This window comes from Esox lucius, chromosome 1, assembly GCF_011004845.1.
Source record: "Esox lucius isolate fEsoLuc1 chromosome 1, fEsoLuc1.pri, whole genome shotgun sequence".
In the NCBI taxonomy this organism is placed as follows: domain Eukaryota; kingdom Metazoa; phylum Chordata; class Actinopteri; order Esociformes; family Esocidae; genus Esox; species Esox lucius.
Genome location: NC_047569.1, coordinates 30,731,550 through 30,745,032, shown reverse-complemented (window position 1 = coordinate 30,745,032; position 13,483 = coordinate 30,731,550). Strand labels below are relative to the sequence as shown.

At 43.1% G+C, this 13,483-nt stretch overlaps 1 protein-coding gene across 4 annotated transcripts in view; it reads right to left on the bottom strand.

Moving 5' to 3' along the window:
* nova2 (NOVA alternative splicing regulator 2) overlaps nucleotides 1-13,483 on the bottom strand; it is a 54,258-nt gene that overhangs the window by 13,749 nt on the left and 27,026 nt on the right. For all 4 annotated transcript variants that reach the window (XM_020048512.3, XM_020048515.3, XM_013133707.4 and 1 more), the window contains one exon: nucleotides 7,870-8,036. In XM_020048512.3, the coding sequence (XP_019904071.1) occupies nucleotides 7,870-8,036 (167 nt within the window). The remainder of the gene's footprint in view (nucleotides 1-7,869; nucleotides 8,037-13,483) is intronic.

The window sequence follows — 13,483 nt, the reverse complement described above, 5'->3', positions numbered from 1 at the left end:
GTCAGTAATGCTAACCCGCCCATTCATCCTCCATTTCACTCGTAATCACACTAAGAAAGCAGCATTTTGACATTTGGATGAGTATTATTCAGCATCAGACCCTATTTATTTCTTGTGGTTAAACCAAACACACCCACTGGGTGTTTAAAACCCTGACTTGCTGATATTTACATATAATCTGAAATCTTTGACAATTTTTTCTAAGTGTTGGTAATCCTTTTCTAATGCCAATAAGGCATCTCAGAGGTTTACGGTATATTGACAAAATGCCTCGGTTAAAGGAATTATTCGTGCCGGGTTTAAGAACAGCTCTTAGCTGTGTTATACTGCCCATACAACACAAACCTGTGCCTTATTGCTTAAATATATTTGAGCAGAACACCTCACTGTTTTAAGAAAGCAGAGCATTCAATATGGAGTGTGACGTGAAACCGTAATGGTAATATATGTGGGTCAGTATATCCTAGTTCTTTACCTTAAGCACCCCCACAGTCAGTCTATGTTTAGAGACATGGCTGGCTTGGATCCCAAACGTAGGACTTCCATCATGCATTGAATGACCTCCAGAGCCCAGGCATCTAACAATTGCTGATGAGGCCCAAAATAGCCTGTCCTTGTGGAGCTGAGGTGGGACCACGTCCGTCCGAACGAGGAACCTCGGTGTGCTGCTGAGCCGGGCCGACGGCCCACTCCGCCAGGATGTGTTCACTCACAGACCTTAACGTGCTTTGACAACCCGGAGAAGTGGAGAGAGAGAGAGAGAGAGAGAGAGAGGGGGGGGAGAGGAAGACCTTCCCTAGCCCAGTCTAATGAAACAGGGCTGATGCTTGGCTAAGCGTGTTCCCGGGTTTTAGGGTTGGAAGTACCATTCAGCTTTAAGTAATACAACACCTCTGTCCACTTTGCCACCCGAAGGCTTTCATTAACATGAGAATTCTGGACTGGGGCATGGCTGGTTGGGATTGACAGCTATTTCATTTCACTGTAGGATTTTGGACAGTGGGCTTTGAGGGAAGGTTGGAAAGCCCAAAAAACTAACAAATCAGAGAAGGCGATGGATGGCTCACTGAGAAATGTTGATGGTCACAATCTTATCACATTTTTGTAGATTAGTGGATTACAACAACTCAGGATACTGGTGCAGGAAAGTTAGTCTTTCCTACCTATATTTAGAAGATGATTAGTAATTAAAAATATTCTGGTAACCATGGCAGCTGCTGACCTCAATCATCCATTCATGTCCCATACACACACATACTGAAACCCAGATATGTTAGTATTGCTTCCACAAGAGCTGTACTTTCTAGTCTCATACCTGGTTTCACCCCTCTCAAAGCAGCAAATGGATAAACCTGTACTTCATCAACATAAAAACCTGTTATTTAAATTACCTTTCTGTCATATACACACACAGCCAGACACAAACACACCTCCATCCACCTGATTGGCAAATGTGTCCTTCCTTCCTAAAAGATTTAACCCAACATTAGCTTGTGCACATCCTTGTCAGACAACAAATATCTTGTTGTGCCTCTCTCCACCCGCTTTCCACCAAATGGGATCGATACTTGGCAGAGAAAGTGACCCTTTTCTGAGCCAGCTGATGAATCTGAAGGTTAAAAACAGCATACAATATTCCTGCCGTCCGCAGGCCCCCTCGAGACTTGCCTGGAGGAGGGGATGCAGGCCATGGGTCTTTCGTTTAAAACGTTACAGCAATTTTCCTGATGTCGCTTTTAATTTAGGAGACGAGCGACCCAATCTGCCTGCGCTAGGCCCCGGCTGTATAGATTAGCAAGCACTGTGTGCTTTTCCAATGAGAACTGTTATTAGATTCAGGATGCTGGTTAATTAAATAGACTGGGGTTGGTGGTGTTGCAGAGGAAGGTGGGCTGAAACAGCACAGCCACTTAAGGGAATCACTTATGTTGTTACAATGGAGGAGACCCTCTGCATAACTACAGTACCACAGAGGCAGTAAAGACCTGAGCTTTATTGTTTACTAGATCTCCTCAATTCCCAGTGTAGTCTTTCTAAATGTATTTGTAAATCATCAATATTAAATCACTGTGTCTTTATACGCTGAAAATAACTTCAGGATATCTATTTTTATGATGTTATCCTAAAATGTATTTAGCCCAAGAAAATGTTCAGTCTCGCTGTACATACACAGCCCTGATTGGCTGATGGAATGTTCTAGACATAGAGGTAAGAATGCACATAACAGGATTGGAACTTCTAACCCTGGAAATTTGGCTAGTAAATTCCCAATCTGACTACCATTATTTTAGCTGACATTCCAACAGGGCCGGCCAGCAGCCCAGGCCCTGTAAAAAATATATTTTACTCTGTTCCTTAAAGCAAAATTACTATAAATTCATGAAATGCCTTATACAATTGCAAATGTTTCTCTTCGGCGTGTGGAAACATTATTACAAATTCACTTTTTGTCTTGGCCCCCAAAAAAATGCAGCTTGAACTTCAAGTGCTTTTTTCCTAAACCATCCCGAGAGACATGATGAAACTCCTGTCAGATTGGTGAAAGCCTAAGTTTCTCCAGTGGATAAAATAAAAATGTTCCCCATAATTTAGCTTCTAAGTTGTTTATGAAATCAGGAAATGTGCCGAAGATAAGACTATAACATTTCATTTACATTGCATTTGAACACTGTAAAAATAACAACATTTCAGATCAGCCAATAGGCAAATTGATTCCATGCCAGGGTTCCAGAACACATCCATCTTTCATCCTGACAAACAATTCCATTCAAATTTCCTCCAACTACACAATTTGCCTACTGATTCAAACAACAAATTGATTATGTTGCTTATAAACTTATTATTACCATGAAATAAAAACTCAAAACATCACTACTCAAATCATTATTTTAGTATTATTTAATTGTGTAAAATAATAATTGAGAGATATGTTAGTTAATTGCATTTTTTTAAATACATTTTACACTGGAATTTGATGTTAACACTAGAGTGTTATATGCTGGCCATAAAACACCATCTTCTGTGCATTAATTTAAATGATGGACATCCTCTCTATTCATACCAATTTCTGTGGTTGTAGAGACCACTCCATTTCCCAAATAAATTGGGATAATACAATCAGATCTAATTTATGAAATCATGACTGGCTAGTACTAGAGATGCTAAGAGCTTACACTGAGTTTGGTAAAGATCACTTTGGACAACCATGCAACGCTTTGCACCTATACATTGGTGTCTATAAGGCAGTTCAAATCTTGTGATACATGACCATTTTACTGTTAACTGTGAATGCAGTTCACAAGATGCTTATACAAATACATAACCTAAAACAGCAAACAACTACAAAAGATAAATTGACAGTGGCTAGGAAAAACACCCTAGGAGGGTCGGAACCTAGGATGGAACCTAGAGAGGACTCCTCAGGGTGACCAGTCCTCTTCTGGCTGTCCCAGGTTTTAAGCTCTTACACAAGGGCACTATCATCACTTTGATATTGCTACCTCATATTGTGGAACTATCATTAGAAAAGTAAAATATTTTTTCTGTGTTTCCTGGGCCTTTAGGAGAAAAAATACTGTTCACTGTGTAGGATCTTGATGGTCGCTTACACGTAAAAGCTGGAAAATCTGTCGGGGAAACTGTCCGTTTGTGATATTAAACAAGCTACTGCACACAACAAACCCTCTAACATCCTGGCTCTTAACATCACTGCCTTGGACGTCATGGCCACACGACAGAGCAGCAGGATATGCACTGCTTTCTTCCTTTACGCTGGCAGAACTCTCCCCCAGCGTTTTCCACCTCGGCCTTGTCAACAAAACGAAATGACAACGGCCATTGGGTAAGACACTGGTGCCATTTCCCATACTGCCGCTTCCATGTAAAGAGAATAAAAACATACTGCCTCATTTTAACAGAGTAACATCCAAAAATCAACAGCTAATATGCTATGGCCCTAATGCTCCGCCACCGGCAGACGTCTACAAAATGTGTGTTATATCAGATGATCACAGCGGAAACTAAATCAGGTTTGACATTATTAAGGAGTTCTTAATTCTGAGCAGAGAGGGAGGTCTGCTGTGTTATCGTTGCTTGTATTGTGACGTGTCACTCAACCGTGAAAGATAACCCCTGCACCACAACAGCCCTCACCAGACAACTACACTGAGGGTAGAGCAGGATTCATTTTGGGAGAAATTCCAGAACCTACTTTTGCACTTTTCCACTCACGTCTCATTCCAAATGAACACTACTCTTGGTTTCCTTTACATGCATGGGATCCTTCCTGTGTGGACAGGACAATAACAGGATGTAGGAAGCAGGTGTTCCTACACAGGGTGAGAGGTCACAGGAAATTGCAATCGGCCACAGGAAACCACCAGAGGGAGGATTCTGAAAACACAGGCCAAAGGCAGCGGGGAGCAGCTTAAAGTAGACCCAACTCCCCTGTCGTGATGGCACGGATGACGTCGCAGTGCAGGCCGTGTGGGCACACGGTGCAGCCGCGCGATGCCAGATCAGATCACAGTTAGCCAGCAACATCCTTCGGCAACTTTAGCTAAACCAGGCAGCTTTGAGCGCTGAAAGTCGCTCCGTAAGTGACATTCTGAGTGGGTGGGTGTGGACGGTTTTCGGTGCCTGTCTGTCTGTCCGGAGTAAAAGCTGTGGTTGTGATTGAGTTAGGTGTTTGCCGCCTGCGCTCCTGCATGCCCTGTCTCCGTTTGGCGAGTGGAGATTAGCGGATGTAGCTCACAGAGCCGGCCTGGCAGCTGTCGCTTAACATGACTTCACATCTTATCTTACATCTCTCCTCTCACGCTGCTCCCTGGGGCATCCAATAATGAGACACATGCCACGACAAGCCGTGCCCCGCGACAACAACCACGTAGAAAACAAAAAACACATGACCAAAATAGGCCCTGGAAGTCTGGAAGAGCATGCTCAGTGCCTTTGGGTTCCGTTTGGCGTGTGGAAGTCCATTCATCATATGAAATAAACCCCATCGCTTTCTTGCTTTGTTTCAGCTCCAGCCGTTGTCTGAGGAATGTTGACCCTGCTCTTCACAGCCTGCAGAGAGTAGTGTGTGTGTGTGTGTGTATGTGTGTGTGGGCTTTTGGAGGAGAGGTAACGTTACTAATAGCCCAGCAACCATCAGCCTGCGTTGTCTGTGTAACTCAAACACAGTTCATGAAGCCCTCCCAGACTCAATATTAATAGTAAAAGAGAGGCAGGGGAATTATTTCGGACTAAAATAACCACCCCAAATCTGATGCCCTAGGAGCTGTTCCTTTCTCCAGCTTGGCCATCAATCCATCGTTATGTTCACTCAAAAGCTTAAAGGAGAATGTAACTTTTTTTCAATTGGATTTTAGATCCCTCACTCTGAAAGTCGTCTATGGGCCAAGAGAAACTGTAATGCATGATTTAGTTCTTCAAACAGCCATGGCAAATTGCAGCTAACTTTAGCCATTGCTAGCTAAAAAAGCAATAGTAGTAATGTATGAGCATGTTTTTTTTTAATGGTTGGATCTTACTTTAAGTAAGTATGTAGTTGATTTTAAGTGTTCTTCTTATGCTTACAAAAATGATTAGTGATTACTTTTATGGATTACTAGCTGTGGTTAAATCTAGTTTGAAATGTGTCTTGGCCCATACATTTCTTTCAGGGTGGAAATGCTAGTATCTGTTTGTGTATGAGTGCATTAGCCCTGACAGGAAAATTATGTTTGGTGATTGCATACACAGGATCTACAGAGCATGTGTGTGTGTGTGTGATTGTGTTTTTATGTGTGTAAAATAAGTGCATATTATGCATGTATATTTATTGCTCGATTTGGGCTCCATGAATTCACTGGGTCTACTCAGTCTGCACAAAGGGGGCAATGCCAAGATGTATAACCGGGGCTAAGAACACGGCACAGACACCAAAAATATAACCACAGTTCCTCTGAATTATGAACACGCAGCATATGGTGTTTGTCCTCGGGGTTGATTGAATTAATGGGACGATAAATAGAAAAGCAGAGTCAATGTCGTAGATGAAAACAATGCGGGTGCACCCTAAACGATCAATGGAATGCAATCACGGAGTGACCAGAAGTGATAATCACTTAAACAGATTGGAAAGGGAAATCAATGGCTCTGGCTAATTGCGCCTGGTCCATGGGCAGTATGATGCGGTAGACTCCGGAAAACCAAAAAATAACAGCGACGATACGTCTTGTCATTTTCATGCCAGGCCGCGGCTACGTTTGCTTCTGAAAAGGCGTGGTAGGGCGTTGAGACGGCCACTGCAGTGGCACCAAATTACCAGCAGGTCTCAAACCCTAATGTGGGTCTGTGTGGTTTCTTCGGAGCTGGTCTCTGCCATTTCCAACACCTCATCTACGTGTGTTCTGGTTCCCTCCGGACCCTGGGCTGTCTAATAAGCGGGTGACAGGTTGAGGGTAGTGAAGCTAGCGACCCGTAGTTAATTTCACATGTGTGGGTATAGAATCCACCAACCCAGACCCCGTATCCTGTCTGAGTGGGGTTATATCACAGCCGGAGGATGTGGTCTCTCCTGTCTGTTTACGTGGAAGCTGGGAACGACGATCAGTGCAGGGCCACAAAATCACAATAAAAAAACTGGGTTGGATAGGGGCACTTCTTTGAAATACCAAAACCACACCAGAATTGTGCAAATTATATGTTTCTATATTTGAGTCGTGAAAGTGCCTTCTAGCATCATCATGGCTGGAAGAAATCTTTTTAACTTTTATTGTTTTCTAACAATAATTGATGTGCAGGAAGAGTGGGTGTAGAAAAGAAGGTAGCTGATAGCGGATGGGGCTAGCTGATTAAAATGTTCCCACTGAATGCGCAGTGAACAATAATGGACTGGCGCAAATGATACAAAACATTAGACTGAGGAAAGAAATCCTTAAAAAAAATGATATTTTAAGAAAAATAATTGTTTGGGTTTAGCAAAACTCTCAATGGGGTAAAACAATTTTATTCACCTAGTCAGATATTCTGAATACAAGCTACACAGTCTAATTCAGACACAACAACAAATCTGACCAAGTCTGGTATTCGTGCTTTCTTATTTCAAGATGTACCTGAATTAATGTGACTTATTTTTGTGAAGGCATTTTCTTTTGCTGTTTAAAAAAAAAAAAAATGTAAACAATTTTGGTAGGGCCAAAACACTGTTTTGTATCGCATGAATAAGGATCGGTGTGTCACTGTTACACCATGCAACACTAGAAATATATCATGACATCCACCCCATCGCCGCCCCTTGCCTTGTTGTGCGAAGACAGCTGCCAAAACACAGACAATGGAGTGTTGCTATATCCAAAGTAATGACCTCCTGGGATTAGAATCATCCATTTTGGTCTGACTAACTCTGGGGTCAACATTTTGGCTTAGCCACCCCCATGACGGATGTTCCTCCACAATGGTTCAGTCCAAGATTGTCAGGAAGTACTATTCACACGCCTACAGCCGCAGTATGGCTGGCCAGTGCAGACAGACTGTTGTATTCCAATGTAAACCTGTGCTATGAATCATGAATGCTGACTGGCTGATAGCTGTGGAATATGAATATGTATGCCACGGGTATGACGTCACATATATTTCATCTCTCACAGAAAAAAATACACAGGACTATACGTTTTTCGACCATTAAATCGCCCCAATCCGGCCCTACACGTCAGATTGAGGTTACATTCTGTAAGTATGGAAGACAAGGAACGTTCACCTTTGGCATTCGAAAAATCTTCCCTGAGTGAGAAACTCTCTGGTTGTAATTCAGGGGAGAGACTAATTGTCTCAACGCTACAGGGTCTCCGGAGAGAGAAGAGAAGCAGAGATTCAGGACTTCACCTGTTTGATGCGGTCTGGGTTGACAGTGGTCTGTGGCTGCAGTACGCTGACCGGCTCTGACTTCTGGGTGCTCTGGGGCATCTCCCGCACCTTCTCAGCGATGAAGTTATGGACTCCGTTCAACGCCTCAACTGTCCCTTGGATCAGACACACCCGCTCTGTCGTGCCTGAAGAACAGAGGAATGAACATCACTTAATAACATAAATAACTACAGAACGTAATGCAACATGTATTTGTAAGGCATTCTGGTAATGTACGCTTACTGGCATCTTGAGAATGTATGGGTATATATGTGAAAGCAGGCCTTAAATTGCCAATAGTTAAACTGTGAAATTCCTGGTGCTTAATCGTAATAGGCTGCTAACCAATCATCTTTCACCAGATCTTCCCCACCGTGTTTGGTGCATCGAAGAACCAATCACAGTTCTGTTGTGGGACAGCTCAATAAAATACTCAAATAAATAAATAAAATCATGAGCCTTACACAAAAGATAGAATGAAATGCCAAGAAACCTATAGGCTGTTAAACCATTACTTTTCAGACATTCTGCACTTCAGCTGCATGTAGAATTTGGGTGAATTTACTGAAATGGGCAGTATACCCTCTGAACAGTAACATTTTATGTTATGAATATCAATGTCACTAAACATAAATTATAATTCTTTTTTTAATTCACCAAATTCCAGACACACAGTGAAACAACATCCGCCCCTGAGGGTACCTAAATAAAATACTGACTTCTGTCCTCTGTCATGTCATTTTGACTGGACACAATGGTCATATACCAAATGAAACACATTGTAGTTAGAATGATTACTGAGTAATTGAAATGGTCGCGGGTCAAAGTATGCCAACAGTTACTCTGCAGAATAGGAATCAATGTCACGCGATACGAAATATGGTCTGATATACTGGGAATCTGTCCACTATATTCATTATTAACATTTGGCTTGACTGTTGCCTGTCTACGTCTAAGTGTGATTAGCAGTGATAAAAATGGGTCCACACGTGACCACATCTGTTGAGCGTTATGACGTCCTGTGATTCCAAGACAGGATGGAGCTGAACAGACAGTCACATGGCTATAGTGTCTTTCAAATAATTGTAAACAGTACACCAATGACCAGTATTGACTGATAGACTCCATTTTTGGAGTCAATAGTAATGCAATTAGTCAGTGAAAAGGTTCCTATGCAATCTTGGCCTCTGCGTTACAATGCATTACAGTAAGCACTTTCAGGTCCGGAGTGTTTACCTGGCAGCAGACCCTGACTTCTCGTTTTCTAGTGCCACGGTCAGGATCACTGGGCCCAGGCATTCAGAACCTCAGTGTGTTTGGATCATGAAAGGAAAACAACCCACCTAAAAGCCCTCAAAATGTGGCAGAAACTAGGCCAACCCCGAGCCCCAAAAACAAAAAAACTCCCTTTCTGTCCCGGCTCGCGTTAGGGTCGGGACTGAAATATGGCCTTATCGCGCCCGACCAGCGGCAGCTTCCTGCTTCCTCCATGAACCCCACTGTTTTCCGAGACCAATGAGGTGGAGTTTGGTGTTGCCATTAGTGGCCAGCCACCAACCGTGTAACTGCGGAATCTCAGACTGTGGGATGGGATAAAGAGCCTATGTGAGCTCATGACAGCTGGTGTCCTATGGGTAATCTGGGCCCGACCAATCAGCCAGTGGATTATTAAGGCAGGGATGGTCATTGTTCTGGCGTAGGGATATGGGCATGAGGGAGGTCAGACTGGATACACAGCAGCAAAGGGCATCCTATCAAATCCTATCAAGTCGTAGCCATGTTTGCAAATGTTTTCCTGTCATTTCTATTCTATAGGTCATTCCTGTAGATAGACTGTGGGTTGACAGTCAGCCACGCCAGTCGAACAGTACGAGAGATCAGTTTACATGAGTGAAAGTGATGACTATTGAAATGTCCCTCAAGTGGCAACAGCTTCAAAGGGTGTGTGTGTGTGTGTGTGTGTGTGTGTGTGTGTGTGTGTGTGTGTGTGTGTGTAGCAAGCTGAACTTACATGGGCTAACCCTGCGTGAGAAGTGTCAACTGTTTGACAAAACAAATATATTTTTTCCCAGACCTCCCACACAAAATGTCTGGTAAGCTTAGTACATATTTTATATATTGTGTTTTTAGGTTTGGAATCGCGCTTGAAAAATGACTGTTGACTTCCGTGCCTGCTACACGCCGTAGAAACAACACAAGTATGTATTTTGAAACACAGTCTTTCCCTGCTGCGCCAAATGGAGCCCACGGAGCATGTCGATTGGCCTTCCAATCCCTAAGGCTTGTAGTTGTCTGAATCGGAGCATGTCGATTGGCTCTCCCATCCCAAAGGCTTGTAGTTGTCTGAATCGGAGCATGTCGATTGGCTCTCCCATCTCAAAGGCTTGTATTTGTCTGAATCTTCCCCACCTTGTTACTGTCGTACAGGTTTTACTGTTACTGTGGCTGAAAACCTTAACATATTTCCTTATTTACCATTCATAACAGTGAAGGACTTCTTTCTACAAAAATCTGTACATACAGACATTGTGAAGCACTGCCTAGTCCAAGAATTGCCTGGCTGGCAGCACTCAGCTCAGTCACAACAGCGATGCTGAAGAGCGATGGGTCATTTTAAGAGCAGTTGTTTTTGTGGAATCATTAATTGTGTGACTCATTCATTCCCTGCTCTGATAGGCAGGAGAGACACAGAGGAGAGCTGCTGTTCACCTGGCTAGAACAGCATCATGTGGACGTCCAGTGCCACATCCCACCTATATACTTCACTCTGAAGCATCTGGAAAACAACCCAGGATTTAATCAAGTCTGGATTCACCATGGGATAACCATAAAGGGGTAAAGCCTGGTAAAAAATTAAAAAAACTATGTTGAAGAGTGAGATATGGTTGGTAGGTTTAATGTAAGCTCATTAAACAGAGCTCCTTAGGCCCAGGATAAGCCCGGTAAACTGTGTACCTTTGATCTAATAGCTGGATTATCTGCATATTATAGGTAACACTAGACAGGGGAAATGTGATGAGGCACTGGGATAACTCACGTCACTGAACAAGAAACTCTTGGATAGAACAAACTCTCAGATAATCAACGCTTTGCTATTTGTTTTTATTTTGCTTCCTATCTTTTCCGATTTCCCACTTCCAGCCTGTCGTTGGGACGTTGTCTCTTTGTATAACTCTACTGTCAATCCAGCTTAGTTCTGTTATTCTTACCTCATCCTCGTGTTGATGTTATGGTGGTAAACCTGTTAACTCTGAATCACACTAAGTCAAAAACTACAGTCTCCGAGGGGAAGACTTTCATTTAGCAAGGACTCACCACAACCCCTCCCATTCTACCAAAAAGAGATTGGTTAATTTCTGTTGATTGACAGGGCACTGAAGCAATAGAAATGATCCCAGTCTCTTCAATAACCAATGAAACTGCTTATTGACCATGGCCAGCTGCAGGGTCAGAGGCTGTCCTATCTAGTTCTTAACCTACAAAATTCCCCAAAATGTACAGAAAAATACACAAACTTGTTGAATTATTCTGTAATATACATTTGGGAAATGCTCACTCTTATTGCTCACTCATAAAAGGTAATAAACGTTTGGGAAATGGCTCCATATATGTCTGCTTATGACAGAGCTGCAGGTGATCAGGGCGGAGGTTAAATTACTAAAATAAAAATGTCAAACTTTTTCAACCTCCCAACCCTCTCCCAGCACTTCTCTCTACTTTAAAGTGAAACATTGTACATTATTGTGTAAAATAAGGATACTGGAGCAGAAAACTGTCTCTCTGCTTTGACAGGCCGTCTCCTATAGCCAAGCATAAGGACTGGCTGCAGAAGGTTTTGGAACATGTATTGTAACCCGTGAAAGGGGTTACAGATGTTTCCTGGCTTGGAGAGAGAGGGAGAGGGAAACGGAGAGAGCCCATAAGAGTGAGACAGAGAAAGAGGGATGACGGGGACGACTCAGGACCACGGAGAAAGGAGGGAGCATAAAAACAGGCTTCACCCTTCCTCTGTGACTCGTATTTTCCTGTCCGCCCAGCGCCGCGTACTTGATTGCAGTTTTGAAACAGATGGGTCCCGTGAGAGTCAGGGACTCATTGTCTGAAGCCTGGGAGCAGCAGTCCTACCCACAGAGCGAGAGAGAGGTGTGCTGGGGGCCTCCAGGGACCCAACGCTGTGTGTGTGTTTTGTTTGGGAGGTGGGGGGGGGGGGTTCAGTCCAGGCCCATCACTGTTCTCCCTCGTCACCCAGGCAACCAGCAGGCCCCCCCCCCTAAATCATTGCGGGGCAGCTGTTGCCTGTTGGGTGATGTAATGTCATTATTTCAAACGGAGAGGCCACATGTGAGGCCACTGGATGTGGACTTTTTTGCATGTTCTTATGCAATCACGAACGATAAGGGAGGAGGGCCCGGGGGTCGGGGGAAAACCTGGTAAAGAGTTTCTGTCCAAAAATCCCTTTTTATTTTGCATTCATGTCAGTCAGGTTTCAGGGAGCGTGTGGACGGAGTAAACACTACGCAGCTGTTTGAAGCCACGGAGTCCAGGACCCAGTTTTACCAAAGGCTTCTTAAAGGCACAGTGCGGTCAGACAACTACATTTTCCTGTGATGTAGTGAAAATGGTGATAACGCACTTCTGGTGTAAAAGCTGTTTTGGCGGAATGGAAAGTTGGCCTGTCTGTTGATATCACCAGACTATTGATAAGGTACTAGACCATTGGGAGAGTTCTATACCTTTAAGCCAGTAACCGCTAGTTTTCCCCTCAACCCCCGGCCACTCCCATACTGTACTCTTCCTTAAGAAATTGTTAAAAAGCTAAGGTTTGTAAAACATTTTGATAGTTTTAATTAAAAACAATCACAATAATTACAATTACTGAATTGGTACATAATGATATAGCACATCTCTAAGATGTTCTTGAAAGCCACAGCTACTAAACAGCACTTGAAACACGTGTTATTAGCAGACAGCTTTAGACCACTTTTAAAACAGATGTGTGTATCGTTAGATACTTCTTTGTCATGTCACTTAATACACAGACGATCTCTGCTAATTGATTACATCAATTAGATGGTCATCTGTCGGTACGATAAAACCGATCGCAGCTCGGTCAACTACAACGTTACAAACAAGCATAGGTCAAGAACGCACGAAATGAAAACCGAAAGTACTGAATCATTAAAGCCCACAGGACTGCAGGGAGACTATAGAGAACGGGCCTACACGATTTTATAATAACGTGTTGAAATCGGAACTTCATGATTAGTCCGTAGTAATAAATACATTGAGTTTTGAGTCATGTCTTTGGGTGAGACTCAATATAATGCATTTGATGAGGGTGTAGAAGTGAACCGTGCACTATGGCAAACGTGCAAAATGTAGTTTTAAGCACCGATCCATTGTCAGTATTGTGGAATGTTAACATACAAATAGAGAACGCTAGGTTCTCCCTGTCTTTATCCTATTAGTATTCGCCAACTTTCTCTTTTGGGCTTTTGGTAACGCATACTACATTTCAGACCGTTGCAAGAAAGACGCGTCATTAAAACACTTGTAAACCCGAGTTCCATCGTCATGGGGTACACCCAGGTCC